Here is a 26,555-nt window from a genome sequence, read left to right as displayed (position 1 = left end):
TCAGAACACAAACCTCAGAGCACAGCTGGGATTTCATCTCTCCACACCACACAGGGGGATGAGCTCTGTGAAGAAGCCATTGTCACCTCTCAGCACTGCTCCTGCAATGTGATCTGCTTCTCCAGAGCAAAGCACAATTTCCAGTGCATCCCATGGGGATCCTCATCCCAAAGCCTGGCTGGAAGTTCCCAGTGCTCAGACAGGACCTGGCTGTGCAGGAGCAGAGCTGCAGTGGTGAGCAGGGGGCTGGGGATTATTGAATTTGCAGGGAACCCTGACGAGGGGGAGAGAGAAATGATGCATCTGACTCCATGGATATCAGAAGGCTAATTAATTACTTTATTATACTATATCACTCTATAATATATTACACAATGTTACATTACATCTAAACTGAACCTGCCCAGCACTCAGCTCTGCACAGACTGCACAGATTCTCCTGACTGTCAGTGACAGTCCTGACACACACACACACACCTGGCCCTGACAGGCCAAGGAAACAAAACACCATCACTGTGGGGAAACAATCTCCACATTGCATTCTACTGTGGCACAAACACAGGCACAGCAAATGAGGTAAGAATATTCTTGGGAAGAACTGTGCCTTGCTTTTCTCTGTGAAGAGAAATGTGGGGCTACAGAGGTTGGGTTTGAGGAGCCCTGAGCCCCGTGGGGACGAGCCACGTCTGGCTGTGACACCTGCAAGGGGCTGGGTGACCCCTCTGAGCTCCCATTGCTGCCTCTCAGGCTCACCCACCTGGGATGGTTATCAAATATAAACAACCATCAGTGTCAGTCAGGTGCTGCTGAATGGGAAGTCCCGTCAGGGAAAGTTAAGCCATTAGATGTCATTGAAGGAGACCAGGATGCCTGGTTTACAACAGCTGCTCTGCAGCCTCTTTGGAGCAGGAACAGAATCACAGCCAGATGAAAAATTAAATGAAAAGAGAATTAAAATTTTAAAAACTATGTACAATTAAAAATTAAATTAGTATTATGTTTTATTATATATGTATATGTTCTGAATATATAAAAGATACATTATATTTATTGATATATATTACATAGGAGGTTATATAGCCTCCTATATAATATACATTATATTTATTGATATATATTATATAGGAGGCTATATAAATATAGCCTCCTCTATTAATATTATAACATTCAATATGCTATGCGATATACAATATAAATATTATCATTAATGTATCAATATTACCACAAAATTATGAACAATTATTATAAACACAATTAATCAAAACCACATTAAAATAGAATTAAATAATCTAAATAATTAAAGCAGGGGTTGCCTGGCGGCCCGCCCCGCTCACCCTCACACCACGGCGTTCGGCCCATCCCGCTACGGACCGGGACCGGGACCGGGACCGGGACCGGGACCGGGACCGGGACCGGGATCGGGATCGGGACCGGGACCGGGACCGGGACCCCCCCGAAAGCCCGCGCTCGGTCCCCGCGGATCTCCGGCAACACCGAGACAGGCCGGAACCATTGGCTCCGCCTACCCCGCCCCACCGACCAATCCCCGCAGCCCTTCCCATGACTGACAGCAGAACGTCCTGCCCCTCACCGCCCGGCCGATGGGCGGGGCGTTCAGTGACGCACCCGTCAGTGCCTTGAGCGGCGGGCAGAGAGACCAATGACAAGGCAGAATTGCGCAGGGGGCGTATCCGTCCCGCCCTTAAGGCCCCGCCCCAGGACGCCGCGGCGCCTGCGCTGCGCCGCCCCCTGGCGGCCGCGGGGAGGGCCTGTCGGTCGGCGCTGCGGCAACATGGCGGGGCGGGTAAGTGGGGGGGACACGGACCGGCCGCTATCGCCCATCTCCTGCCCCCTCCTCGCTCCTGCTCCTCCCTGCGCCACCGCGGCTTTGCGGGCTTCTCGCAGGCCCGCTGCCGGGAGGCCGTTCAGCCCTGGGCGTCCCCCGGCAGCGCTGTGAGACTGTGGGGACCCCCTCACCCCCAGCGGTGTGGGGAGTCCTGGCGGTCCTGTGAGGCTGTGGAGACCCCCCGGTGGTGTGGGGGGCTGAGGGGTCACCCCTCTCCCCGTGTTCCCCTGGGCTCTCGGGAGGCTGAGGTGGCCTCTTGGTGATGTGGCATGTGGAACAGGACTGGGGTTCCTTTGGAGCCGGGGCAAGGGTGAGCCGTCTCCGTGTGGGGCAGGATTTTAGGGTCCCCCAGGGGTGCTGTGGGACCAGAGTGGCCCCTTGGCAATGTGGGGTGTGGGGCAGGACTGGGGGTTCCCTCAGGAGCAGGGTGACCCCTCTCCATGTGGCGTGAGGCAGCCTTTAGGGTTCCCTGAGGCTGCCGCGAGGTTGCAGTGGCCTTGTGGGGTGCAGAGCTGGATTTTGGGGTTTTCTGGGGGTGCTCAGAGGCTGTGGTCACCCCTTGGTGCTGTGGGATGAGCGTTGGGCTCCCTCAGGAGTTGGGGTGCAGGATTGAGGGGTCCCCTGAGGGCGCAGTGAAGCCCAGGGTGTCTCGGTGCTGCTGTCAGGATTTAGGGTGCCCGGAGTGCTGTGAAACTCTGGTGAACCCTTTGCCTTTGAGCAGGGACCTTTAGGGATGCTGTGACAGGGGGTGAGCCCTTGCTGCTCTGGGATGTGGGGCAGAATTTTGGGATTCCCTGAGGGACCTCTGTGAGTCTGGGGTGCCCCTGTCTCCATTGGTTGTGCAGGAGATTTTAGGGTCTCCTAAAGGTGCTGTGAGGCTCTGGTGACCCCTTGGATCTGTGGGATACGGGGAGATTTTCTCCTGTGGGAACCAACCATCTGCTGTTTTATAATGTGGGTCCTCCTTTTGTTGTGTGGAACCACCTTAAGGATTGTGCAGTGGTTTTATTCTGTATTAATTTAAAAAATAAAAACAATCCCTTGTTAGTGATAGATCACATCAGCAAGTGGCCAGAAAGGCTTTAAAATGTGAAGGAACAGCCTTTACTGTGAAATCCCTTCTTGTGGTGCCTGGACATCCCCTGTTTTTCAGGTGTCCAGGTGCTGCAGGATGTGTTTGGATTGCACTGCTCTTTGCCAGGAGCTCAGTCATGCTTTGCTGGGTATCAGCCTGGGAAAGTCACATTTTTCATTCATGGCTGGAATCTTGTCTCTAGGCCAAGTCATTCAGTGGTTGAAATGCTGGGGAATTGGTTTTCCAAGTGCTTTTTTCACTGTGCTGGGATGGTGGATGGAGGGGATCTGGTGCAGTGCTGTGGTGCAGAGCAGGGGTGAGGAATTGTGCTGTGCATCACAGGTGCTCCACTGCCACCCCTGAAATGTGCTGAGTAATTGAGAAAAACCCCACATTTTGTGGTCTGTCTCTCATTAAGAGCTTTTCCTCTGCTCCACATTCCTGGTCTCACCTTCCTCCTTGCACCTTCTTTTCTTCATCTCACCCTTTGCACTTACCCAGGGAAATCTGTCAGCCTTGACTGGCTTTTTTCAGCATTCTGTTGCCCAGAGCAGGAGCCCAGAGCTCTGGTCAATGCTGAGATCCTTTTAGCCACTCTGGATGTGGTTCTGAGTCTCCCTGGGCCTAACCCAGCCTGGATGCAGTGCCCCTGAGCCCTCCCAGCTGTATCCTCAGGGAACAGCCTGGTGCATGCTGAGTGCTGGGATTGGTGACTAGAGGTGAGGGGAGAAAGGAGAGGGATCAACCTCAACTTTATTCTTCTGCTTTGAGCTTTTCTTCTACTAAAAAATGTGAGAAAAATTTGACCAGCTTGGGAGCCTGGTGAAAGAAAAGGAGATTTATGTGAATTTAAAGGAAAGATTGATGCTTAGCTGCCTCCTAATCTGGCACTTGGATGAGTGATGCTCTCCTTGGGTTATCAGGAAGCTTCTCAGTATTCAGTGTTTTCATAATTGCCTACAAATACAGTTGTTGCAGAATTATCAGGTTGTTTAATACTGCAGGGAGAATCCTTAAGCTGAGTGTTCCATCTCACTCTCCAGGCTGGGTCTGATCCTTCAAATGTGGGCTACCAAGGGAGCTGCCTGCTCCTTCCAGCTGGCCCGTGGGCCAGCAGCAGGGCTGGGGAGCAGGGGCAGCAGGCAGCAGCACCCAGGGGCTGTGACCCAGAGCTGTGTCAGGGTAAACATGGAACAGTTGGTGGGAGGATGGAGGTGTGTGAGAGCTCCAGGCACAACAGGTGAGCTGATGCTGGAACACAAGTGCTGTTCTGTTGTCAGCGTTTTTAACAGGTGCTTCAACCTGCAAGGTGGGAAGAGGAGCTTCAGTGACTCCTCCTGCCCTGCAAATCTGTTCTGCAATGCCATTTAGAGTTTAATTTCTTGTGCTGGACTGGTGTGATTTGATTTGTGCAGTACATTCTCACAGGGAGAAGTGAATGGCTGCCCTGATGTACCAGAGAGACAAAATATTTAAACTTGCAGTAACATTTTGAATAATTCAGGTGAATGATAAGCCAAATCTGACTAATTCTGTGATGCTGTTTCAGGTGTGTTACTCTGCTCCCCTAATTGTACGGGGTCTCTCCATGGCAAGGAAGAGATGGTGATTAGCAGTGATTGAAGTTTACAGGAAAAACAGTTTATGGTGATTAGAAATAATGGCTGTTTCTGTAATAATTTATTCTGTGTCTCTGCATGGGGATCATTAGGCACACAGAGCAGTGAGGCATCTGCAGGAGAGGGAATGGTGGGAAGCTGCTCTCTGTAGCTAGTTATAGACCTCTTGTACCAAGTAAACCCCTGGAAGTTCCCTGAGGCTGTCTGTAACTAATTGATATGAACTACATCAGGAATTAGTTCCCTAAGGCATCTAGAAAGGCCAGGTGGTTTCTGTGCCTTGTCCCAGTGAGTGGATCCAGCACAAGCTGCATTTCTGCCTCTGTCTGCACAGGCTGGAGAGCTCCAAGGTACTGGGGTGGGTCAGTGCTGCTCCTCTGCCACCCTGTGTGTGCAGGGTGCTCTTGTGGATCCCTCAGCAGACACTGGTGTGGCTTTCTCTAAGGAATATGAGATTTGTAATAGCTGAACTTGTGTAACAGTTCATGGTTAGAAATGGTGGCTGTTCTAGGGGGTGTCCCTGGTGAAACACACCCATTTTTGTTCCTCTGATGTTTGGGGCTGCTTTGGGGCAGTGCTGCCTTTAACTCAGTGAGAGCAGACTCTGCATTCCTGGCTCCTCAGAAGAGATTCCCTTTGTGTTGGGTTGGAAATGGTTTTGGATTCACTCAGGTACTGGATGGTGTCTGACCCTGCAGAGTGGTGCTGTCACTCCTCTGAGAGCCTGAGACTGAGCACAGGGTCCTGCTGGCATCTGGTGGCACCAGGTGCAGGATCCAGAGGTGCAGCAGGAGTGGGAAGGACAGACTGAGGCCCTTGGTGCTCTGCTGCCAAAGGCAGTGCTGGCCTGACCCTGCTCTCTTCTGCTTCCTGCAGCCAGAACAGAATCCCAGACTGGTTTGGGTTGGAAGGGACCTTAAACCCACCCAGTGCCACCCCTGCCATGGGCAGGGACACCTCCCACTGTCCCAGTCTGCTCCAACCTGGCCTTGGGCACTGCCAGGGATCCAGAGGCAGCCCCAGCTGCTCTGGGCACCCTGTGCCAGGGCCTGCCCACCCTCACAGGGAACAATTCTTAACATTTAATGCATATAACATACCTGAAACAGCACTAGACAATTAATAACATTTGACTTATTTGCTTGAATTATTAAAAAATATTTAAAATGTAAACAATGTGGTTTTTGGTTGGATGGTTTGGGGTAGGGACTTTGAAATAATGGGGGCTGGGCTTTATGTTGATGGGTTAAAGCTGTAAGGTGATTTCTGATAACATATGGAACCAGCCTTCAGAGATGCAGGGGTTGTCAGGCAACTAAAGAAAGGTTTATGAATCAACTTAGCTCCTTCTTGCAGCCTGGTGCTGTTCCTGCTATCGTCACTTGTTTTTTTTTTAGTCTTTCCTAGCGTGTAATATGAAGAAATGGGTTTTTAGCAATGTTTCAGGGAAATGGGAGAAAACTCTGTGTGAATCTCTGTTTCTGTAATCACTTCTGCAACCTTGTAACTGTCTTGTGAAATCATCACAAATCAGCTTGTGGCCTGCTTTCAGGACTTCTGCCTTGCTGAATTGTTTAAAATAAAACCATATAATTTGTTAAAAACTCTACAATTATTTAGAATAAAATTCTGAAGACCATGGGAGTGTTTGTGGGCATATCTGGCCCTGTCATCTTTGATTAATTTGTTACTTGGCTCAGTGTTGCAGAAGCAGTGTTCCCAAGCTTATGCTTAAAAAGTCACTGCCAAAGGGAGATGTCACTGCTGCCTCTCCATCTCCAGTTTCTGGGGTGCTGGTATGTCTCACCTATTATGTAGACCTGCCAGAATAATTAAACTTAGCTAATAATGTTTTTAGTAAGAAAAAGTCTTTTTAAAAAGTCATAGAATCTCTTTGAGGATCATTTAAAGTGTGAATTTTGTAACTATTACTTTTTTTCCCCCTCAGAGCACACTAAGATCTTCTCTTTTCCTCTCCTGTTCTGGGTTTTGTGCCTCAGACCACAGAGGTCATTCAGGCTCAGGATAAATCCTGACTGAATTTGGAGGAAGTTCTGCTATAAAAGCAGATCTGCTTGAGTCCACAGAAAAGCACTTGCTAGAAAGTAGTGGCACTTCTGTTTGCTGAATTACCCAGCAGGCAGGACGTAGTTTCAGTACAATGAAATTACCATTGATTCATTTTTTTTTACATGAAAACAACTAAAAGGTCAGTCTCCATGTCATGGAGTGATCTTTTTTTGATCCAGGGGTGGTGGAAATGTTCAGGTGCCCTCACAAGGGCAGGAGGGGATGAGCTTTAGGGAAAGCTGGTGCAGTGACAGCCCTGAGCAGTGGGACAGGGATCTTGGGAACTGGGGGCTCTGCACAATGTGTTCAGGATGCTGTCTCTCATCAGGGAGGTTCTCTGGCAGAGACCAGAGTTTTGTGATAAAACTCCCATGTTTATCATCTCCAGAAGGTTTTCAGACCCCAGGAACTGGAGAGCTGTGTTGGAGAAGGTTCTGTGAACAGAAAAAGCCAAACAAGAAACCCGGTTGCTAAAATGAATGGGAGAGCTTCTGTTGCAGTGCCCTGGAGCTGTGTCTGAGCCAGCTGATTCTGCTGCTGCTCATAAACCAAGGCTGGGTGTGCAGTTCCTCAGGCCCTGCTGCTCTGCTTCTCCCTGTGCAGGCAGATCTTGCCCTCAGGGAGGGCAAAGGTTTGAAGTATGAAAAGATTTAACACCTTTCTCTGGTCTCCTGGGATGCAATAAAGCAATGACCTTCTATCAAAAAATCTGGAGTAATTGATGCCCTGGAGTTGTGTCATGTGCTTTTTCTGTAAAAAATAGAGCAATGCTTGCAAGCAGCTGCATCTTAAGCTGCTGATGGCTGTGTGGTGTTTGGTACCTCACTCAGGGGGAGTTCAGTGCCAGGGGCTGCCCTGGGCCAGTGCTGGGACAGCAGCATCCTGGGCTTTCACAGGGCAAATTCCAAGGGGGATATTTTTAACATTAACAGATACTCACATTGTCCCTGTTGCCATCGGGTAACTTGTCTAAATAAATGGGATGAAATTTGCATCCATGAGGTGTCCTCACTGCTCATGTGGCAAAAATCCTGTGACCTGCATCCCAGGACCTCAGCTTACTCTGCTGGGGTGCTGGTTCATTCCCTTGGCATTTTTTAAAGATGTTTAGATTCAACACAATAAGCAACGATTCCCTGTAATTAAATTGTTGATCATCTGGCTTGAGAAAGGAATGTGAGGCAACATGCACTCAAAAAATGGATGTGTTAATTAAAATGCACATATCCTGGGTCATTATTGCTTAATAGGAAGGTGGACCTGCTGTTCCTGCTGAGCTGGCAGAGAGCAGTGCTGTGGCACAGCAGCTCAGGTACAGGTGCATTTCCTAAAATCACTGATCATATTGTGAAGAGCTGATGTGGAGAAGGACATCTCTGGGCAGAGCAACCTGTGTAATTCTGTAGATGCTCTGCTTGGAGAAGCTCTCCTTTAGCGCTCTCATTTCTTCTGCTCTGTTGGATCAGGCAAACCCTTGGAACTCTTTGTTCTTGGGACTGTAATTTGTCTTTCTTGTGATGTTGGCAAATACTGGCAATAGCAGAGCTGAGTTCCCAAAGCTGTGAGCAGGTAAACACTGGAGTGACAGAGCTGCCCCTGCAGACCTGAGTTTATTTCAAGCTTGCAAACAAAGGGAAGCAGCAGTAAAAGCCAGTATCCTTGAATTGTGGGAGAGGCCCTTCTGCCCTGATAAAGTGGCTCTGGAGTGCCAGGACAGGCAGTAATTTCCGGATTCAGACCCAGAGGGTGCAGGGTTGCTCTCAGAGACAGAAACTGGGAAATGTGTTGAGTGTTTGATAAAGACTGCCCAGTGCAGAGTGTCTGGTTGATGCCTTGAGAGGCTCCCTGGAGCAGAGGCTGGACAGTGTTAAAGGAATAAAGTAGGGATTTATTAGGCCTTCACAGGCTACACCTTGGGCAGTGCAAGAGCCTGGCTGTGGCTCCAGCCAAGATGGACACATGGTCACAAGTTTTCACACTTTTATAAGTTTTGGTCCATTTCTATATTGGGGTTAATTACAGCTTCAACTTCAATTACAGCTTCAGGTTATAAAGTCCCATCCTCCCAGTTTGCTCTCCTCAGTTCACTGTTGTTTGTACTTTTTGGGCTTTCTTGGGCTGGAAAAGGATTGTTTTGTCCAACTAAACTGAACTGGCTAACACTTTATGTGAAGTTCAGAGTTATATACTAATACAATGCAGAATCTGTAAAAGATGAAAGCTGAAACTTTCCTGTGTCCTGCTCCCATCTGTGCTGGGAGGGAGCTCTTACCAGGCAAGGATGTTACCACTACCATGGGCAGGCAATGCAAGGGAACATTCCCTGTTTCATTTCCAGCCCTGGCTGATGCAGGAGGTGCTGATGGGAGCTCTTCCCTCTCCTCCTTGGAGCTGTTTGGGTTTCTGTGATGTAGCATGATCACAGGGGGGTGATTCATGGCGTGGAGGTGGCTCAGGGGGCGTGGGAAGGAGGGATCCATCTCACCCCAGCATCTCTGGATGCTGTGCTGAGGCTGCCTTGGTGGCAGCTCGCTCAGTGTTCCCTGCCTTTGTCAAAAATGTGAATATTACTGCTGAGATTTGAGCTTCCCAGTGTGTTCATCTTTATTAGGAGAAGAAAATTGGTATTTCTGAGTTTGTTGTCGAGAGAAAATGCAGCTCCTTTCTGAAGAGAATAAAAACTTCCAGCAAACAAATAAAGGTCATGGGGAGCAGGTGGAATGGCAAGGCCTGAGCAGGGCTGTGTGTTTCAGGGACTGCAGCTTATCCTGACACAGCCAGGAGGTCTGGAAGGGCCTGTCTGGCCAGGCCTGCTGTCCAATAAGTTCCTTGTAGGTTGATTTCCTCGTGTAGCCGCAGAAAGATGGAAGCTGTATTCAGTGTTTTTTTGACATGTCCAGAAAAACCCTCTGCAAGCTACTAAACTTCCTTAGCTAATTTTTAAAATGATTTAGAACCACAGCATTTAGGACAACTTGTGTCCCTGATGGTGACAGCATGTTGTCATTCCTTTTATGGATATTACAGAATTGTTCTTTAGAGGAGCCTTGGTTTTGTCTTTACTGTCACAGAGCCAGCTTCCCCTCCAGGTCAGGACCCCACTCTTACCTGGCAGCCAGCAGCTCTGCTGGTGTTGCTGTTTTATGGCCATTCTTGTGTCCTGCAGTGCCGAGCTGTTGCTCAGCTCCGTGGTGTGTTATGGGTGTAGAGAGCAGGCACAGTCCTTGGGCTTCCCTGTGCTGGGAGCTTGGTTGGTGCTGAGCCAGCTCTGCAGCTCATCCTCCTGCTGGAGCTGCTGCTTGTCCCTGTGTCCCCAGGTGTAATGCCCACCTCTGGTGTCCCTGGGATCTGGAGATACAGGCAGAGCTTTGTGTTTCCTGTCAGGAGCATACTTCTGGAGAATGTGTAGGATCTGTGATTCATCATGTCAGTTCCTTGTTTGTCTTCAGAGCTCCTTTGACATCATAATTCTTCCTGTCAGTATTCAAACTTCATTTTATTGGCAGACCCGTGGTGGTGAATGAGTGTTTGGTTTGGAGTCAGCTGTGGTTCCACCCGCAGAGGCACCTCTGCTGGAGCTCTGGGGAGTGTGGACTGCACTGCTCACCAGGAATTACACCTCTGCAGGTGCACTGCACCTCTCTGCCCTCCTGGGTCATGAGGCTCTGGCCTCGAAGAGACTTTGGTGCCCAACAGCTGTTACAGGAAAGCTTGGGTGCTTTTTGGAGCAGGGATCCCCATCTCAATGCAGCTGGCAGTGGGCTCTGCTGGGGAAATGGAAATGTCTGGTACCCAGAGTAGTCACATTTCCTAATGCTCCTCTGCCAGCACATGAGTGCCAGAAATTCCATCTCTGTGCACCTGCATGTACATGGGATGTGTATCTGTGTCTCTTTTACACAAAGGAGATTTTTGAACATACAGTACTTGAACAATATTTGTCTTGTACAAACCATGTGAGAACAGGGCACAGAACCAAACCTGCCTCAGCTTTAGAGGCTGTTTCATAATCTCTTGCTCAGCATTAGGAAATGAAATGAGTTCAGCTGTCTTGGATGAGGAGCATCTTTGCCTTAGCACTTAATGTTTCAGCTCTTCTCAGTACCAGCTGTCAGCAGTGCTCTTCAGTCATTGCCACCACCTTATCTCTGGGGAGAAACCTGTTTTTCCTTGGCTTCCTCTACCATCAGCCTCAATGATTCACAAGAGGTGAATTGACAAAACATGAGAGGTGTGGTTTATGTATGTGTGAAAATATCCAAATAGCAGCACCACTTTCTGGGCTTTGGCAGGGGGTTGGACTGGATGATCTCCAGAGGGCCCTTCCAACCCCAACTATTCTGTGATTTTGTGAACACATGAGTTTTGTTTTTTCTGTGGAGAAAAGTGAGTCCTTGCAGCTTTGGAAAACAAATCTCTGAAAGATCAGATGTTGTGGTGATTGTTTCTATTATGTAGCTGTTTGTTCTTCAGGGCAACTTTTCTTTGTAAAAATAAAATATGCCAGTGTCATTAAGCCTCTTGGGTTTTGAGGCAACGTTCCTGCTTTGTCACAAACCCAGAGGTGGGGTCCTTCATGTTTGTCTCTCAGAGTGAGATTTATCAGTGCATCACATAGTCTTGTTTTCCTCTTGGCAATCAGAAGGAGTGCTGGAGCAGGTCTGGGTTTAATAGCAGGTGCTGCCTGCTGATGCTGGATGATGGATGCTGGGAATGCTTTAGCACTGTGCAATCACCTCCTCAGGACTGTGCTGTCCTTGGAGTCTCCTCTTTGCATAAACCAGAACAATACCTGGAGCTATCTGGAAGATTCTTTTGCCTAATTTGCCTTCTTTAAGCCAATCTATCTATGTTGTGGATGTGGGTGTAACAGCAGCCTGTGAGGGTGAGTGGGTCACCTCCAGCCTGGCAGTGCCAGGGGGTGACTGCAGCAGGTGGCATCTGCTGTCACCTGCAGGAGCTTGCTCTCTGGTTTGTTAGAGCTGTCTTGCCTGGTTGCCAGCAGTAACCTGCCAGTTTGCTTAAAACTAGTTTGTATAAATCTACTTTGAGATCCCTAGGAATACTCACAAGGATTTTCCTGCCCCCGTACCCTAATGTGGTGTGGGATGGCAGAGAGGGGAGATGGGCAGGTTCTGAAGTCCTTGTGCTGCTGTCCTGGGAAGCTGGAACCCAAAATGCAAGAGCTTAAAGAGTTTCTGACAGCAGCACCACTGGCATATGCTAGCCGTGTGTTCCAGCCCTGGACTGCTGCATTTATGCCAGGAAAGCTTCCTCAGGAGCAGCCTGTGCTGTGTCCTGGCTGTGACAGCTCAGCTGCTTCACAGAGACAAAGATCCATCCCTAGAGCAGCAGCTCTGGGTATGAGCTCTCTGGGGAGGCCAGGTAAAAGGCCTGCAGCTCCCCACAGCAGTGTGTTCTTCCTTCCTGCCTGGGTGATTTCCAGTTTAATTGTCACCTCTGCCATGACCAGATTTCCTCAAGCTGTCCCTTGCCCCCTTGTGGAACTTCATGCCTGGGAGTGAGACCCCTGTCTTGCAGCTGTTTGATGTTAAAACCTTTTCAGAATATAGATAACCTTCTGAAGATCTACAAAATCTTGGGGCTTGAGGAGGAGGGCTGGGAGCAGAGGTGCTGCCTGAGATGTCGGTCATTGCCAGGGAGAAATGGGCTCCTGCCAGACCCCAGGAGGAGGATGAGCCAGGCTCTGGGATGGCTGGCACAGTCTCTGCTGCTGCTGCAGCCACGTCATTTCACGTGTCAGACACCCAAGGGTGTTCTGCCATCATCTCTGCTGTGCTGCAGAGCCTGCAGTCGCTGCTGGGTTTGGAATGCACTCCTTGGAGTTCCTGCATTTCCCAAAGCTCTGTGTGGGAGCTTGTGTTGATCTACTGGAAGGAAGGAGGGCTCTGCAGAGAGACTTAGATCGGTTGGATGGATGGGCAGAGTCCAACAGCCTGGAGTTTAATAAGTCCAAGTGCCGAGTTCTACATTTTGGCCACAAAAATCCCCTACAACATCACAAGCTGGGGACAGTGTGGCTGGACAGTGCTCAGGCACAAAGGGACCTGGGGGTGTTGGTCAACAGCTGGTTGAATATGAGCCAGCAGTGTGCCTTGGTGGCCAAGAAGGCTAGTGGCTCCTGGCCTGGATCAGGAATTGTGTGGCCAGCAGGAGCAGGGAGGTCATTCTTCCCCTGTACTTGGCGCTGGTGAGGGCACACCTCGAGTGCTGTGTCCAGTTCTGGCCCCTCAGTTTGGGAAGGATGTTGAGATGCTTGAGCACATCCAGAGGAGGCGACAAGGCTGGTGAGGGGCTTGGAACAGAAGCCCTGTGAGGAATGTTTGAAGGAGCTAGGGCTGTTTAGCCTGGAGAAGAGGAGGCTTAGAAGTGACCTTATCACTCTCTACAACTCCCTGAAGGGAGGTTGTGGGCAGGTTGGGGTCAGTCTCTTCCACCAGGCAGCACTGACAGAACCAGAGGACACAGTCTCAAGCTGCATCAGGGAAGGTACAGGTTGGATATTAGGAAAACATGTTTCACCCAAAGAATAATAAAGTACTGGAATGCTCTTCCCAGGGACCTGGTAGAATCACCATCTCTGGATGTGTTTAAAAAAGACTGGGCATGGCCCTTGGTGCTATAGTCTAGCTGAGGTGTTAGGGCCCAGGTTGGACTCGATGATCTTAGAGGTCTCTTCCAGCCTCATTATTCTGGGATTCTGGGATTTCTGTGATTCTGGGGTTTCTGTGATTCTGTTCCCAGTGCAGACAGGAGCAGCAGCTTGGCCAGGCGCTCGCTGCGTGTAGGGAGCAGTTTGTCACTGAGGATTAAAAATGCACTCGAGGACTAATGCTGTAAAAAGGTTTAATCCAGGAGCTCCGTGTCCACTTTTCTCCAGAAATATCCCCTGTAATGCGTCTTATCAGGGCATGTCCTTCACAAAACTGGGCCCTGCAGATGGGAGAAGTGATAAAATGGTGAATGTTTGCTGTGAAGTGCCCCAGGCCAAGGGGCCTCAGCAGACAGGCTGTGTATCTCATAAATCCACTGATGTGGATTTATTTTATTTTATTATTTTTTATTAATTTAATTTTATTTCAAGAACATTTGAGTCTTTTATTACACTCAGCATTCAGATAGATAAATCTGCTTCAGGCCTGAAAATGGAATCTTTTTTGGTTGTCACATATGTCAAGGGCAATTGAGCATTATTTAGTAAAAGTAATGAGTTGGTTCTGTTCTAAATAGCAAGTACTCGACACAAATCACATTGTGCCATGAAAGTTGATCTGAACTTCACAGCAGGCTGGGGGGGAATTTCTGGGGGGGATTTCTCTGATTCTTGTCCCAGAGGGGCTGGGGGAGGAGGGCTGAGGAGAGCAGTAACTCCTGGGAAATGATTTCGATCTGTGTGTTGGGATCAGTGCATTTCCTGTGCTTGCTGCTGGGATTTAAGGGTGGTTTAGGAGAAAATCCCTCCTGAATTACTTTTACCAATAGGTTGAGGCTGTCAAATAGTTTCTGTTGCACTGCCTGCAAATTTGTATCTGACAGAGGTAACTGTGCTTTGATTCTCCAAATGACACTTTGGGGAGCAAGTTCAGCTTTTCCCCAAATGAAATGTCTTCAGTCCAGAGCTAATGACAGAAACATCTTGCCTTTTCCATCCCTTTCTCCATTCTGGAGGCATTTTGATCACAATTTTCATCATTCAGCTCTTGTTTTGTGGTATAATTCTGCAGGAGCAGGTGGGGTGAGGGTGTAGGATGGGGCTGGGGTCCCTCTGCTGTGCTCCCCCCATCTCCATCCTGCCTCATGGTGGGGATGGGCAGCTTGGGCTGGGAGTGCTGCTATTTCAGGTTTTAATTGCTGATTGATGAGTAACAGTGGAAAGGACAAGAATGAGCAGATACTCCTGAAAAAGGATTGGTCCTCTGGTATTAGAGAATAAAAAGATGGGGAGGACTCCCCCACAAAATTTGTTGCAGTAATTTTTTTCATAGTGATAGGCCGGAATTAACTATTTTACCTAATTTTCTTCTGTGTGGTATGGATCTGGGATGTTTCCTGTAGAGTGGAAAATATTCACATGTGCTCTTTCTTTTGAGAAGTGATACAAAGGGATTGTGGGGTTGGATAGCTGCTGGCTGAGGTCAGACCTTCCTGTGGACTCTCACTGCACTGGGTGAAGGGGTTTATGCAGAATGGACCTGCTGAAATTCCACTTTTCTGAGTTATGTTCAGGGAAGAGGGAAGGTCACATCTTTATCCCTCCCTTCCTCCCCACATGGGCTCTGTGACCCAGCCCAGCACTGTGAGACAGGGCTGTAGGGAGCTGCTCTGGCTCCAGGCTGCTTCCCTTAGCAGCTTCCAGAAAATCCCAGTGCCCTGTCACTGTGCAAGAAACACCTTGCAGGGAATGCTGATTGCTCCTGCCTTGTGCCAGCATTGGGGAAGCTTTAGTGCCAGGGTTCACCTGCAAGTTAACAGTATTTGCCTTGCAGGCTTTCTCCCAGCTGATTTTAAAGTATTTGTGTAGCTAGGGTAGAAAATACAAAGTACATAATAGTCCCAAAATGCAGAGCTTTGGGATACAAGAGCCTGTGACGTGTGGAAATGTTCGGAGGAACCTGGGAGAGGAGCTTGTTGATACCAGTGGGCTCTGAGAATGTGCCAGGACTCAGGAGATCTGTTCTGTGCTTTGTGGTTTTGCAGAAGTCTTGAGGCTTGGCTTGGTAAAGGAAAACCAGAATTTTATTGACATTTTTTCCTCCCCTCTCTTGTAGCCTATGCAAGCAGCGAGATGTCCCACTGATGAGCTGTCCTTAACCAACTGTGCTGTGGTGAATGAGAAGGACTTCCAGTCTGGGCAGTAAGTGTGCACTGTTGCTCTTTCAGCTTTTAACCAAAAAGGAATTGTTTTCAAAATTTGTGTGGAGGGGGAATGACATTTCAGGTTTGGAAAGGTGAACACAGCAGCTGGATTAACAAAACTTGTGTGTCTTTAGGGATCAGAACTTCCAGTGTGGCTCATGCTGGAAATGGCAGATACTGGAAGGAGGGTTACTGTTTCTATAAAGTATTTCTTTCTTGGGAACTGCATCTGCTTAACGAATAGAATAATTATTTTAATGAAGTACTTCTTGTGATAATTTTGATTTGTTTTGGTTTTGCTGTTGTTCCTGTTACATAGTAAGAATATTTGAACTATTTCAAATATGTTTTTATCATTTTATTGTGTTACTTGGGGCATCTTCTCACTTTCACATCATATGGGAGTGCTGAGCTCTTTTCTCAGGGTTTTCATGCACAAGAACAAAAGGAGAAGCAGCCAGAGTGTGGGCACCACAAGCTGGATTCTTTAATTGCAGTTTTGGGGTGACTGATGAAACCCAACTCTGGGGTTTATTTCTGTTAGGTGGAAAACACCTGCATTGTTCAGCTCAGCCCACGCAGAAGGATTTGAATTACAAGAAGCCAATTCACATAGTGAGATTCTTTGCTTTGCTGCAGCTTTAGGGACGCTCTGACAGATTTTGGTATGTAGGTTGTAGACAGAAGTCATTAATTTCATGTGCAGCACAAGGCAGAAAGGCTTGGGTTTGAAAAATGGGAAAAATGGTAAAGGAGATACTGAATGATATGCCCTCCTTTATATAAAATACCTGCCCCAGGTGAACTCTGCTCAGGGTGCAGAACACAGCAGTGCTGAGCTGCAGCAATGCAGGGATGTGTTCTGCCTGCCTGTGCTGACAGCCAGCTCTGCTGCCCTGCCTCCTGTCACGGCTCTGCAGGGATGAACTGAACTGTGATTTCATGAGCCCAACTGGAGTACAAAATGCCAAAACCAAACAAAATCACCCCCTAAACCAGCAGAACTTACTGAGTCAGAAGCAGGCAAAAGTGTCTGCTTGGGCAGAGAAATGTCCTGGTCTTTTCAAAGTATGGTTTCCCCCAGACTGATTTTTTTTCAATATAATTAAGTTACAAAAATACCTGAACTGAGCATTGTACCTCATGCATTATAAAAACTTTAATTTCCTCCAGAATGGATGTCCTGCAGGGACCCAGCTGCCAGCCCTGCAGCCGGCTGTGCTCCTTTTGCTTCCAGAACCTTCTCTCCTGGCATTTGTGGCAGCATGCAGGAAGCAGTGCCCTGGGATGTGCTGGCTCAGCAGGCTGGATGTGATTCTGGCTGTTCCTGTGCCCCTGGGAGCTGTTTATTTCTAGCAGTGGTGCTCACACACCAGCAGTGTGTTTGGTCAGGAGCAGATGCTGCAGATGGCTGCTCAGTGTCAGAGGGAGCACGGGCAGCTCCTGCTGTTGGCAGTGCTGGGGCTGGTGCTGCATTGCAGATCCCTGGGGCCAGCCCTGCTGCAGCTCCCCTGGAGCCAGCCCTGCTGCAGCTCCCCTGGGGCCAGCCCTGCTGCAGCTCCCCTGGGGCCAGCCCTGCTGCAGCTCCCCTGGGGCCAGCCCTGCTGCAGCTCCCCTGGGGCCAGCCCTGCTGCAGCTCCCCTGGGGCCAGCCCTGCTGCAGCTCCCCTGGAGCCAGCCTTGCTGCAGCTCCCCTGGGGCCGGCCCTGCTGCAGCTCCCTGGGGCCAGCCCTGCTGCAGTTCCCCTGGGACCAGCCCTGCTGCAGCACCCCTGGAGCCAGCCCTGCTGCAGTTCCCCTGGGGTCAGCCCTGTTGCAGCTCCCTGGGACCAGCCCTGCTGCCCATCCCTGGAGCCAGCCCTGCTGCACATCCCTGGAGCCAGCCCTGCTGCAGATTCCTGGAGCCAGCCCTGCTGCAGCTCTGCTGGCAGTGCCCTTGGCTCAGGTCCCTACCACACTGCTTGCTGAGGAGTGTTTTTGGTGGTACCTCCACAAGGGCTCTGCTCTATTTGCAGCTGGGGCTGTAGAGCTGGAGTTTGCCTTTGGATCAAGGCGATGCTTTAACCCCAGGGTGCTGCTGATCATCTTCTCATGCTTCACTTCCTGTACCCCTGAGCTGGGCAGGGATGAGTCAGGGATGAGTTCACACCAGGCCATGCACACACAGTGTGTGCTGTGTAATGGTTTGGGCAGTGGCACCATCTTCAGCTCCTGTGTCCTGCTTCTACCTTGAGTGCAGTTTGGAGAGAGAAACCAGTTCTGAGCACAGCCAGGCTGTGGGGACAGCAATCAGGGCAGGTTTTTGTTCCTGTTAAGAGCTGCTTGTTCCCTCTCACATGGGAAGCCCATCCCTTCTAGGCCAGTTTAGTTTTCTGAGGAGCCCTTGCTGGGTGATTGCTGTGGGTTTCCATACATGTCCTGCATGGGATGAGATCCCTGCTGGCACCTCCTCATGGATACCTGAGTCATCCCCTCCTCACAGGAGCCCTGCTCGTGCTTCAGCACCGAAAAATCTGAGGCACTCACAGGTTAATTCATGCCTGCTGCAGTTTCTCTTGGTTTGCCCAGCCTGGCCAGCAAAATTCCCAGCAGTTTCCTGGACTCAGTTTCCTGGAGCCCTTCCTAAGAGCTGGCAGCACATGGGTTGGATCTGACAGTTGCAGGCGAGGATTTACACACGGAACAGAGCAGCAGTTCCTCCTGGGAGAGCTCTAGGAGCTGTCTGGCCCTGGTGATTTGTTGTTCCTTTTGTTTGTGTATAACCAGAAGCTCTTAATGAGTTTGAGATTTCCCCTCTGTGTCTCCATGAGCTCTCTGAGCTCCTTCCTGGTGAACATCAGTGTAGGAAAATGCATTTAGTTTTTCTGCTGTTGCCTTATTTGTGGTACTTAGATTGTTTACAGTTTGTTGGAAGCTGCCTGCTCCTGCTGTCTTTGAAAAGAAACGTGGCTTTTCCTGTGTCTTATGCAGAGTTTGTCTCAGAACCTGTCAGGATTTGACCTTTCCTAGTATTTCCTTTTAGAAAGTTGATTTTTTAAAAAAAATTTTTTGTCTTTATTTTTTCTTTTTGGCATCTTTCTGACAGTACCAAGCTCTGCTGTCTTATTGCTTTGCTGGAGATGTTTCTGGTGAATGGAATATCCCAGAAAAACTTGGTAATTGCAATTGGTAATCAAATCTTTGTGGCTACTCCTCCCCAAGGTATTGTAATTTTCTTGCATTTTGGGTTTTTGAAGTGAAGCCCAGCAGTGATGGAGTTTGTTTTTTCCTGCAGAGATGCTGGATCTTTACATGTTGAAGTCGCTTTTGTGTGCACTGCTCAGGACCCATTGGGGGCTTTAAAAAGCTTTAATTTTGGGTCTTTTCCTGTGTCAGGAGCTGCTTCCAGTCAGGTGTTAGTTGTCATCAGGTGCATTTTGTGGTGAAGTATTTCTGAATTGTAGCTGGAACTTGTTTGTTGCCTCTGGGCATGTTTCTCTCATGCTCTGCACTGTCACACCTTCCTCTCCAGTTGGTTGTATGTCAATACTAATTTGGATTACTCAGGGTAATACTGTGCTGGAAAACTCCTGCTTTCAGTGCTGTCCTCCTGGGTAGTTCTCTGCTTTACCCAGTGCTCAGTTTGAAATGAGCTGTCCTTGGAGCACTGTTCCATCCAGGGAGGATCACTGCCTGGTCCTGCTGCTGGTGCTCTCCCTAATCATGGACTAGCCCAATGGCTTGGGCTGCAAGGGGGACCTTGAAAACTTCCCCTTCCACCCCTGCCATGGCAGGGACACCTCCCACTGTCCCACGCTGCTCCAAGCCCCAATGTTCAGCCTGGCCTTGGGCACTGCCAGGGATCCAGGGGCAGCCCCAGCTGCTCTGGCCACCCTGTGCAGCCTGGTCCTGGCTAATGCACCCCAAGGGGATCTTACCACATGTGCTGCAGGGATGTGTTGCTGGCTCCTCTTGAGCTCACTGTCCACCTGGTTCCAGGGCTTCTTGGCCCCCAGCCTGTACAGGTGCATGGGATTGTTCCCCCCAGGTGGAGAACTTTGAATTTGCCCTTATTGAGCTTGACTGGGATCTGTTGGGGTCCCTCTGAGCAGCAGCACACCCAGGTGTGTCCCCTGTGGGCTGGCTGAGGAGCTCTGTCCCTTCAGGTGCTCAAAATGAAGGGGTTAAATAATTTTGGCCCCATGTGGACTCCTGGGGTGACCTCCTGCAGTGGGAGTTGCACATCCCAGTGACCTGCAGTGGATTTGATGCTGTTGGCTGCAGCCCCAGTTCAGCCTCCAGCCTCCCACCCTGCCCAGTCTGTATCTCAGCAGGGTCTGAGGGTGGCTGTGCCAGGCAGTGTGGAAAGTTTGCCAGTGTTGGGATAAATCCAGCTGTCCCTTCAGCCCCAGAGCTCACCATTTCTTTGGAGAAGGCTGTCATGCTGTTCAGGATGGATTTTCCTTTGTAAATCCACGCTGACCACTCCTAAATCCATGCTCAGTGACTCCCAGTCACTTTTTTGTGCTTTAATCTGTTTGGCTTCCTGGATTAGTTGCTCCATCACTTCCCTAGGGAGTAAGGTAAGGCTGACCAGCCTGTAATTCCTTGGATCCTCCTACTTGAAGGCAGGAGTGACACCTGCTGTCTCCCAATCTCCATAAATCTTCCCTGGCTGCTGTGCAGCACCAATTAATGCCTTGTTCTCCCCTGGAACATTTGTATGGAACTTCACCACCTACACCAGGTTCCTGGAGTTATGCCTGGGGCAGGAGGAGGAGGAGAAGGCAAGGAAAGGGTGTCCTGGCAGCTGCTGGGTGATTTTGGGTCTGAACCAGTGAGGACTCAGCTCAGTGTCTGCCTGAGCTGGGAGCTCTGTTGTCATTTTGATGTGTTGAAAATGCTTCTGACCCTGCCAGGCCACCAAGTGCCAGCAGTGCCTGGGAGGGGTTTACGGGAGACAGCTGGCCATGGCTTCCAGTTTGGGCTGCCATGGCTCCAGGTTTGGGCTGCCATGGCTCCCGGTTTGGGCTACATTTCCTCTTGTCTCCAAGGGCCATATGCTCCTTCCTGTGGTGTGGCTGGAGCTGTTCTGCACACAGGATGGAGCCAGTGCAGATCCTCACTTGAATGGTGCTGGATTGGCTGGGCATGTGCAAATGGAAGTGTAGGGAGCATATGTGCATGGGAAACATGGGCTGCAGGAAGGGAGGAGGGCCAGGAGTCAGGACCTTGGCTGCCAGCACAGCTCATGCTGCCCTTCCTGACCTTGGGGTTGGTGAGGGGTGAAATCAGAGATGGTGCCTTGTGTACCCCAAGGGTGCTCACAGTGCCAGCAGCTGTGAGAGGAAGATGAGGTGAGCCCTGATTCCAGCATCACCCTGCTGCCAGAGCACACAAATCCCAGCCTCCTCTGGTTTTGCTTTCTCATGCCAGCAAGCTGTCTGCCTATCACATGATAAGAGCTATCAGGCATAGTCTGAGGAAGCTATAAGCAGCTTTTGAGTATCTTTGTTGCTGACAGCTTCAATTCTGAGTGTGACAGACACATGCCATGGCTGCTGCTGTGTCTTCTGCTGACTGCTTGTACTGCTCTGGTTTTCTAACTGTTCTATGATGGAATCATTGAGGAAAAGGTCTCCCAGATCACTGAGTCCCACCTGTGCCCAATGCCCACCTTGTCCCCAGCCCAGGGCACTGAGGGTTCCTTGGGTACCTCCAGGGATGAGGACTCCAAACCTCACTGGACAGCCCCTGCCATGATGCTCTTCCTGATGTTCAAACCTCCCCTGGCACATCTTGAGGCCATTTCTTCTCATCCTGTTCCTGTTCCCTGGGAGCAGAGGCCACCCCCCTCCTGTCCTGGCTGCCCTGTCCTGTCAGGGAGGTGTGGAGAGTCAGAAAGTCCAGGCTGAGTCCCCCCAGCTCCCTCAGCCACTCCTGGTGCTCCAGACCCTTCCCCCATCTCCATTCCTTGGACGTGTTCCGGCCCCTCAAGGTCTTCCTGGGAGTGAGGAGCCAGAACTGACCCGAGTCCTCAAGGTGTGGCCTCACCAGTGTTGCAGTAAGGTAGAAAAATTATAAAGAAAGCCTCATAAAATCAAGCCTGAAGCCTGCTCTCCTAAAATCAGTGGCTGGCCTTGTCAAGGTAGCACTTTGCAAGTTCCCATGTGAAAGGAATCCTGATGTGAGCAGTTCATTAACATAACAATCTGTTCCTGGGTGAAAACCAGCCAGCACCTGTATAAACTGTTTTTATACTGTTAGATAGAAAAAATAAAACTATCTCTTATAAACAACTTTCCTGCATGTACACCCCAGTGGTTTGAGTGACCAATCAATACAGAATGACAGCTTGTTACTAATCAATACAGTAATTGGCAAGAGAGCTGCTGACCAACGGAGTCACCACGAGGTCTGTAAAACTGGATAAAAACCAGCATGTGGGGAAAGAGGGAGCTTTTCTCACCATGAAGAAAATGGAGTGATTTATTCTGACACACCAGTGCCTGGCACAGGGGGACAGTCCCTGCCCTGGGCCTGCTGGCCACTCTGTTTCTGGTACAGGCCAGGTGCCCTTGGCCTTTTTGCCCCGCTGGGCACACATCAAGAGTGCATCCCTGTTCAGCTGCTGTCCATCAGCACCCCCAGGTCCTTTCCCACAGGGCCACTTTCCAGCACTGATACTGTTTTTCCAGCCACACAGATGCTGTCTGAGTTCAAGATCAGCTGGTCACTTGTGCCAGGAGGAGCAGCCCCAGGGCCTGTGTGATTTTACTTTTTGTACAGAAATTCCTCTCATTTTTTTTCTGCTATCAAATTTCTAAACAATACACTCAGATCCCTGTCTGGGCTTTGCATCTATTTCTTGTTAGCATCACTCTGGGGATGGGGGTAAAATATTGGTGCTCTGGTGCTCATGCTTGAGATGTGAACCTGTGTTGATTTTTAGCTGTGGTGTTTGTGGTTTGGTTCTCTCTCATTTGTACAGTGCAATGCTGAAGGGAAGGGCTACTGGGGGGATGTTGTGGGGTTTGTGAGGTCCCCAGGACAAGATGAGAGATGTGGATCTGACTCCGTGTTCTCAGAAGGCTGATTTATTATTTTATATTATATTAAAAGAATACTTTACTAAACTATACTAAAGAAAGAGATGGATACATCAGGAGGTTTAACAAGAATGAATAATAAAAACTTGTGACTGACTACTCAGAGTCCAACACAGCTGCTGGTGATTGGTCATTAAGTAAAAACAATTCACATGAAACCAATCAAACCACCACCTGTTGATCAGCAATCTCCAGACCACATTCCAAAGCAGCAAACACTGGAGCAGCAATCAGATAATTATTATTTACATTTTTCTCTGAGGCTTCTCAGCTTCCCAGGAGAAGATCTTGGGCAAGGAGATTTTTTACAGAAAGTATCAGGATGACAGGATGCAAATATTGATTTTTGGTGCAAAGTCTTGCAGTTGGGCTTTGAGATCACATTGCACCAGTGAGGGTGGTGGGCTCTGTCACCCTGCTGTGTCTCTGAGCCAGGCTGTGCCTCCAATGCTTTTGGTTTTCCTGTGTAGCCCTAGAGATAAGCTGTGTGTTTCTTTTGAGCTCCCACAGCCCTGTGAGCAATGCAAAACCCTCCTGGTACACATCAGAATAAAATACTGCTCTCTTTTCCAGACATGTTGTGGTGAAGACCTCTCCCAACCACAAGTACATCTTCACTCTGAGAACCCACCCCTCGGTTGTCCCTGGCAGCATTGCCTTCAGCTTGCCCCAGGTATGGCATGGTTGGACTTTTACTCTGCTACACAATTAGCAAAATCTCTTTTAGGATCAGGATTGATGATAAGTTCTCTAATTGGAATAAATGTGTGCTGCAAATTTGATTTCTGCCAGCAAAAGTTCAAGGATACTCATACTGCAACTGAAGTGACTGTGCTTATATTGCTTTGGTATATTTTTAGTGCATGGTGGGATAAAGATACTGGAAAATGTGTAATTTAACCTTTTAAAAATTCACCAGAAAGAAATTATTTGAAAAGGAAAAGTCTAAGCAATATCTTCCCTTCCTTGTGAATCTTTATTGTTCCCCATTTTTCCTTGACTTTAAAGGGTTTCTTTGCTGTGTTTTTTATTTTTAAGACCTGCTGGAAGTTTTATTGACTGCATTCAGTCATTATTAATATTTTTAGATGAAAAGTGCAATGAAATGCATAAAAAAAACCCCAAACCCCTTTGTCTCCTCTTTCTTAATTAAGTCATCATCAGATGCTAAATGATGCTTAGAATAAATAATGAATATAATTACGTTCTAAATTGAAAAATGAAGCTTGTAGCTTTTTACTGCTCACACTGAGTCTCATCCCATGAACCTGCAGCAGTTGTGGTCTCTGATTCAGTGCTTTCATATCTCCCTGCCACTCTCTGCTCTGTGCTGCAAACACAGATTTTATTTCCTCAGCACATCTTGGCACAAGCCCTCAGATGACATTTTGCCTTTTGATGTGCTGCTGGAACTGGGTCTGTCCCAGTGACTGGGTGGGGGATGTTATGTTCACCAGTGTCTGGCTGTGGTTTGTGGTGCCCTGCAGTGCCCAGCAGGAGATGCTGGTGCTGGTGCAGTCAGTGCTCTCAGGTCTGGGGTTGATTTTTGTGTGTTGTGGTTGTAGTGGAGCCAGGAGAGCCCATCTGCCAAGGGGTGAGGCCTGGTGCTCCCCTGGGAGAAGGGGCTGTGCAGGCAGTGCTGCAGCCTCTGGGAGGTGAATGCTTGGTGTGGAGGGTTGTAGAGCTTTTTGGGTTAGAAGGGGCCCTTAAAGGCTGGCTGAACAGGGACATTTCCCACCAGAGCACTTTGTCTACAGCCCTTCTCCAGTATGGCCTTGAGTGTTCTCTAGAACATCTCTGAGCAAGGTTTTACTATTTTCACCATATGAAATGTCTGAATTCACCCTCTTTTAGCTTAAAGCCACCTCCCCTTTTTCTTTTGCTACAGTCCCTACTAAAAAGTCTGTCCTCTTAAAAGGATTTAAGCCCACTTTAAGTATTGAAAGGCCACAGTGAGATCCCCCAGAGTCTCCTCCAGGCTGAACAACCCCCATTCCCTCAGCCTGATTCCACAGCAGAGCTGTTTCAGCCCTCTGAGTGCTGGGGCATTCCTGATACTGGGTTTAAATTTTAAAATTCCCAGTATTTCCCAGAGCCTTAGATGGTTGCAGTCAGTCTGACACCCACTGTGTTTACTGCTCCTGTTCAGGGATGTCTGTGCTCTGAGGCCTACAGAACATCTCTTTGTTGTGCACTCACTATTCACATGGAGTTCTTGACCACCTTTATTCTGTGGTAATCTTGATTCTTGACTCCTAACACTGAAAGCTGTGACAAATTTTGTATCCTGAGAGCCTAAAACACTAATTGCTGTGCAGTGATGATAAACCTTTAGCAGAAACCAGCCAGGTGAGCATGGTGGGGGTTGAGCCACAGAGAAGATCCTGACAAACCTTCCCCCAGAGGGTGCTGGCACTGCCCAGGGAGTTGGCAGAGCCCTGAGGCTGCCAGAGCTCCAGGAGCCAGGGATGCACAGGCTGGGATTGCTGGGGGGTCTGAGCAGGGCAGGAGCTGCACTGGATGATCCTTTGGGGTCCCTTCCCACTCAGGATATTCTGTGGAGATTGGAGAGGGTATAAAGGGGGAACTGTTCACTTTGTAAGCAAATTCATTGTGTTCCTTCTCCCAGACAAAAAGGCAAACACAAATGACCATAAACTACAGCTTTTCAGATGTGATCTCCCCAGAGCTGTTTGTAATGACACCTGCATGTGCCTGGTGCCTCTATTTGATACCTGAGGGGTTGTGAACATGGCACAGCCTGTGCTGAGGGCTGAGAACACACTGCAGCCAGTCTGGAACACAGCAGCAGCCACTGGGAAAAGCACATCTTTGCAGTCATCAAGCCAGAGCTGTTGGAATAGTAAAGGTTATAGATTTTTTTTGTGTCACATAATTCGTGAACCATTTCCCACTTCTGCAATTCTGTGCAGCACAAGTCTTTCTAAAGGAATTTCCAAGGGACCTAAAGATTGAACAGTTTTATTTTTACTGGTTCTCTTGGTTCAGGTAATATTGTACCTTGAAGCACATAATGCTCATGGGGTGTGTAACAGCCATTCTGGTACCTGTGGATGCTCAGAACTTCGGCTTTGGTAGGAAATGAGCAGAAGGACAAAAAGCCCCATCCAGCACCACAACTTCTGCCTCCAGAATGGTGGAGAGATCAGCAACCAGGAGGTTGGACAGAAACCTTCTGAGATCACTAGAATTATTTGGAGAGATTATTCAATGTTTTTTACTTGTTTCCTGTTAATTTGGGGGTCTTTGGGATATTCCATTCTGCCCCTTTTTTCTGCTGGTGAAGGTTCTCCAGGGGATCCTGCTCCTCTGGGTGAGGAGGCTGCATTTGAGGGGGCAGCTGTTCTGCAGGGCAGGTGTTTGTTCTGCAGGGCAGGTGTTTGTTCTGAGGGACAGGTGCTCTGCAGGACAGGTGTTCTGACCTTTGTCTCTTGTTTTTCAGAGAAAATGGGCCGGCCTTTCCATCGGGCAGGAGATCGATGGTGAGTCAGTCAGTCAGAGTGATTGGGATGTGTTCATAAAGCTGAATTCATGTTTCCATCCTGAATTGGGAACTCACAGAGCTCCAGTCCTTCTCCAGGTGATGTGAGGACCTCGTTAGTGAAGAGCTGCTCTCCTCTCTGCAGCTTTTGTGCTTTTAATGTTTTCCAGACTTGGGCAGACTATTTTGGCAGTTTCTCCAGAATCTTGCTGCTATCTCAGCCTGGCGCTGTGTGGGATGTCAGTGTCCACATGCAGATATGAACATTGCACATGTTCTGGGTAGCCTGTTCTAGGTCTCTGGAGAACACTCCCACTAACAGAGGACAGCTCTTGTCCTTGGGGAATTTCTTGGCAGCAGCATTGGAATGAATTGGGATGTTCTAGTTCCAGGAGCAGCAGTGTGCCCTGCAGTGCTGAGCTTTGGGAGCAGCACTGATGTTTGCACCAGTATCTGACCAGAATATTCTGCAGCAAGGTG

At 49.1% G+C, this 26,555-nt stretch overlaps 1 protein-coding gene across 2 annotated transcripts in view; it reads left to right on the top strand.

Moving 5' to 3' along the window:
* Nucleotides 1-1,732: 1,732 nt before the first annotated feature.
* Nucleotides 1,733-26,555, top strand: part of NSF (N-ethylmaleimide sensitive factor, vesicle fusing ATPase) — a 79,405-nt gene continuing 54,582 nt past the window's right edge. For both annotated transcript variants that reach the window (XM_018921320.3, XM_009096567.4), the window contains exons 1-4: nt 1,733-1,804; nt 15,400-15,485; nt 23,147-23,246; nt 26,037-26,076. In XM_018921320.3, coding sequence (XP_018776865.1) covers nt 1,793-1,804; nt 15,400-15,485; nt 23,147-23,246; nt 26,037-26,076 — 238 coding nt within the window. In that variant the 5' untranslated portion in view covers nt 1,733-1,792. The remainder of the gene's footprint in view (nt 1,805-15,399; nt 15,486-23,146; nt 23,247-26,036; nt 26,077-26,555) is intronic.

This window comes from Serinus canaria, chromosome 27, assembly GCF_022539315.1.
Source record: "Serinus canaria isolate serCan28SL12 chromosome 27, serCan2020, whole genome shotgun sequence".
In the NCBI taxonomy this organism is placed as follows: domain Eukaryota; kingdom Metazoa; phylum Chordata; class Aves; order Passeriformes; family Fringillidae; genus Serinus; species Serinus canaria.
This window is presented reverse-complemented; position numbering and strand designations above follow the sequence as displayed.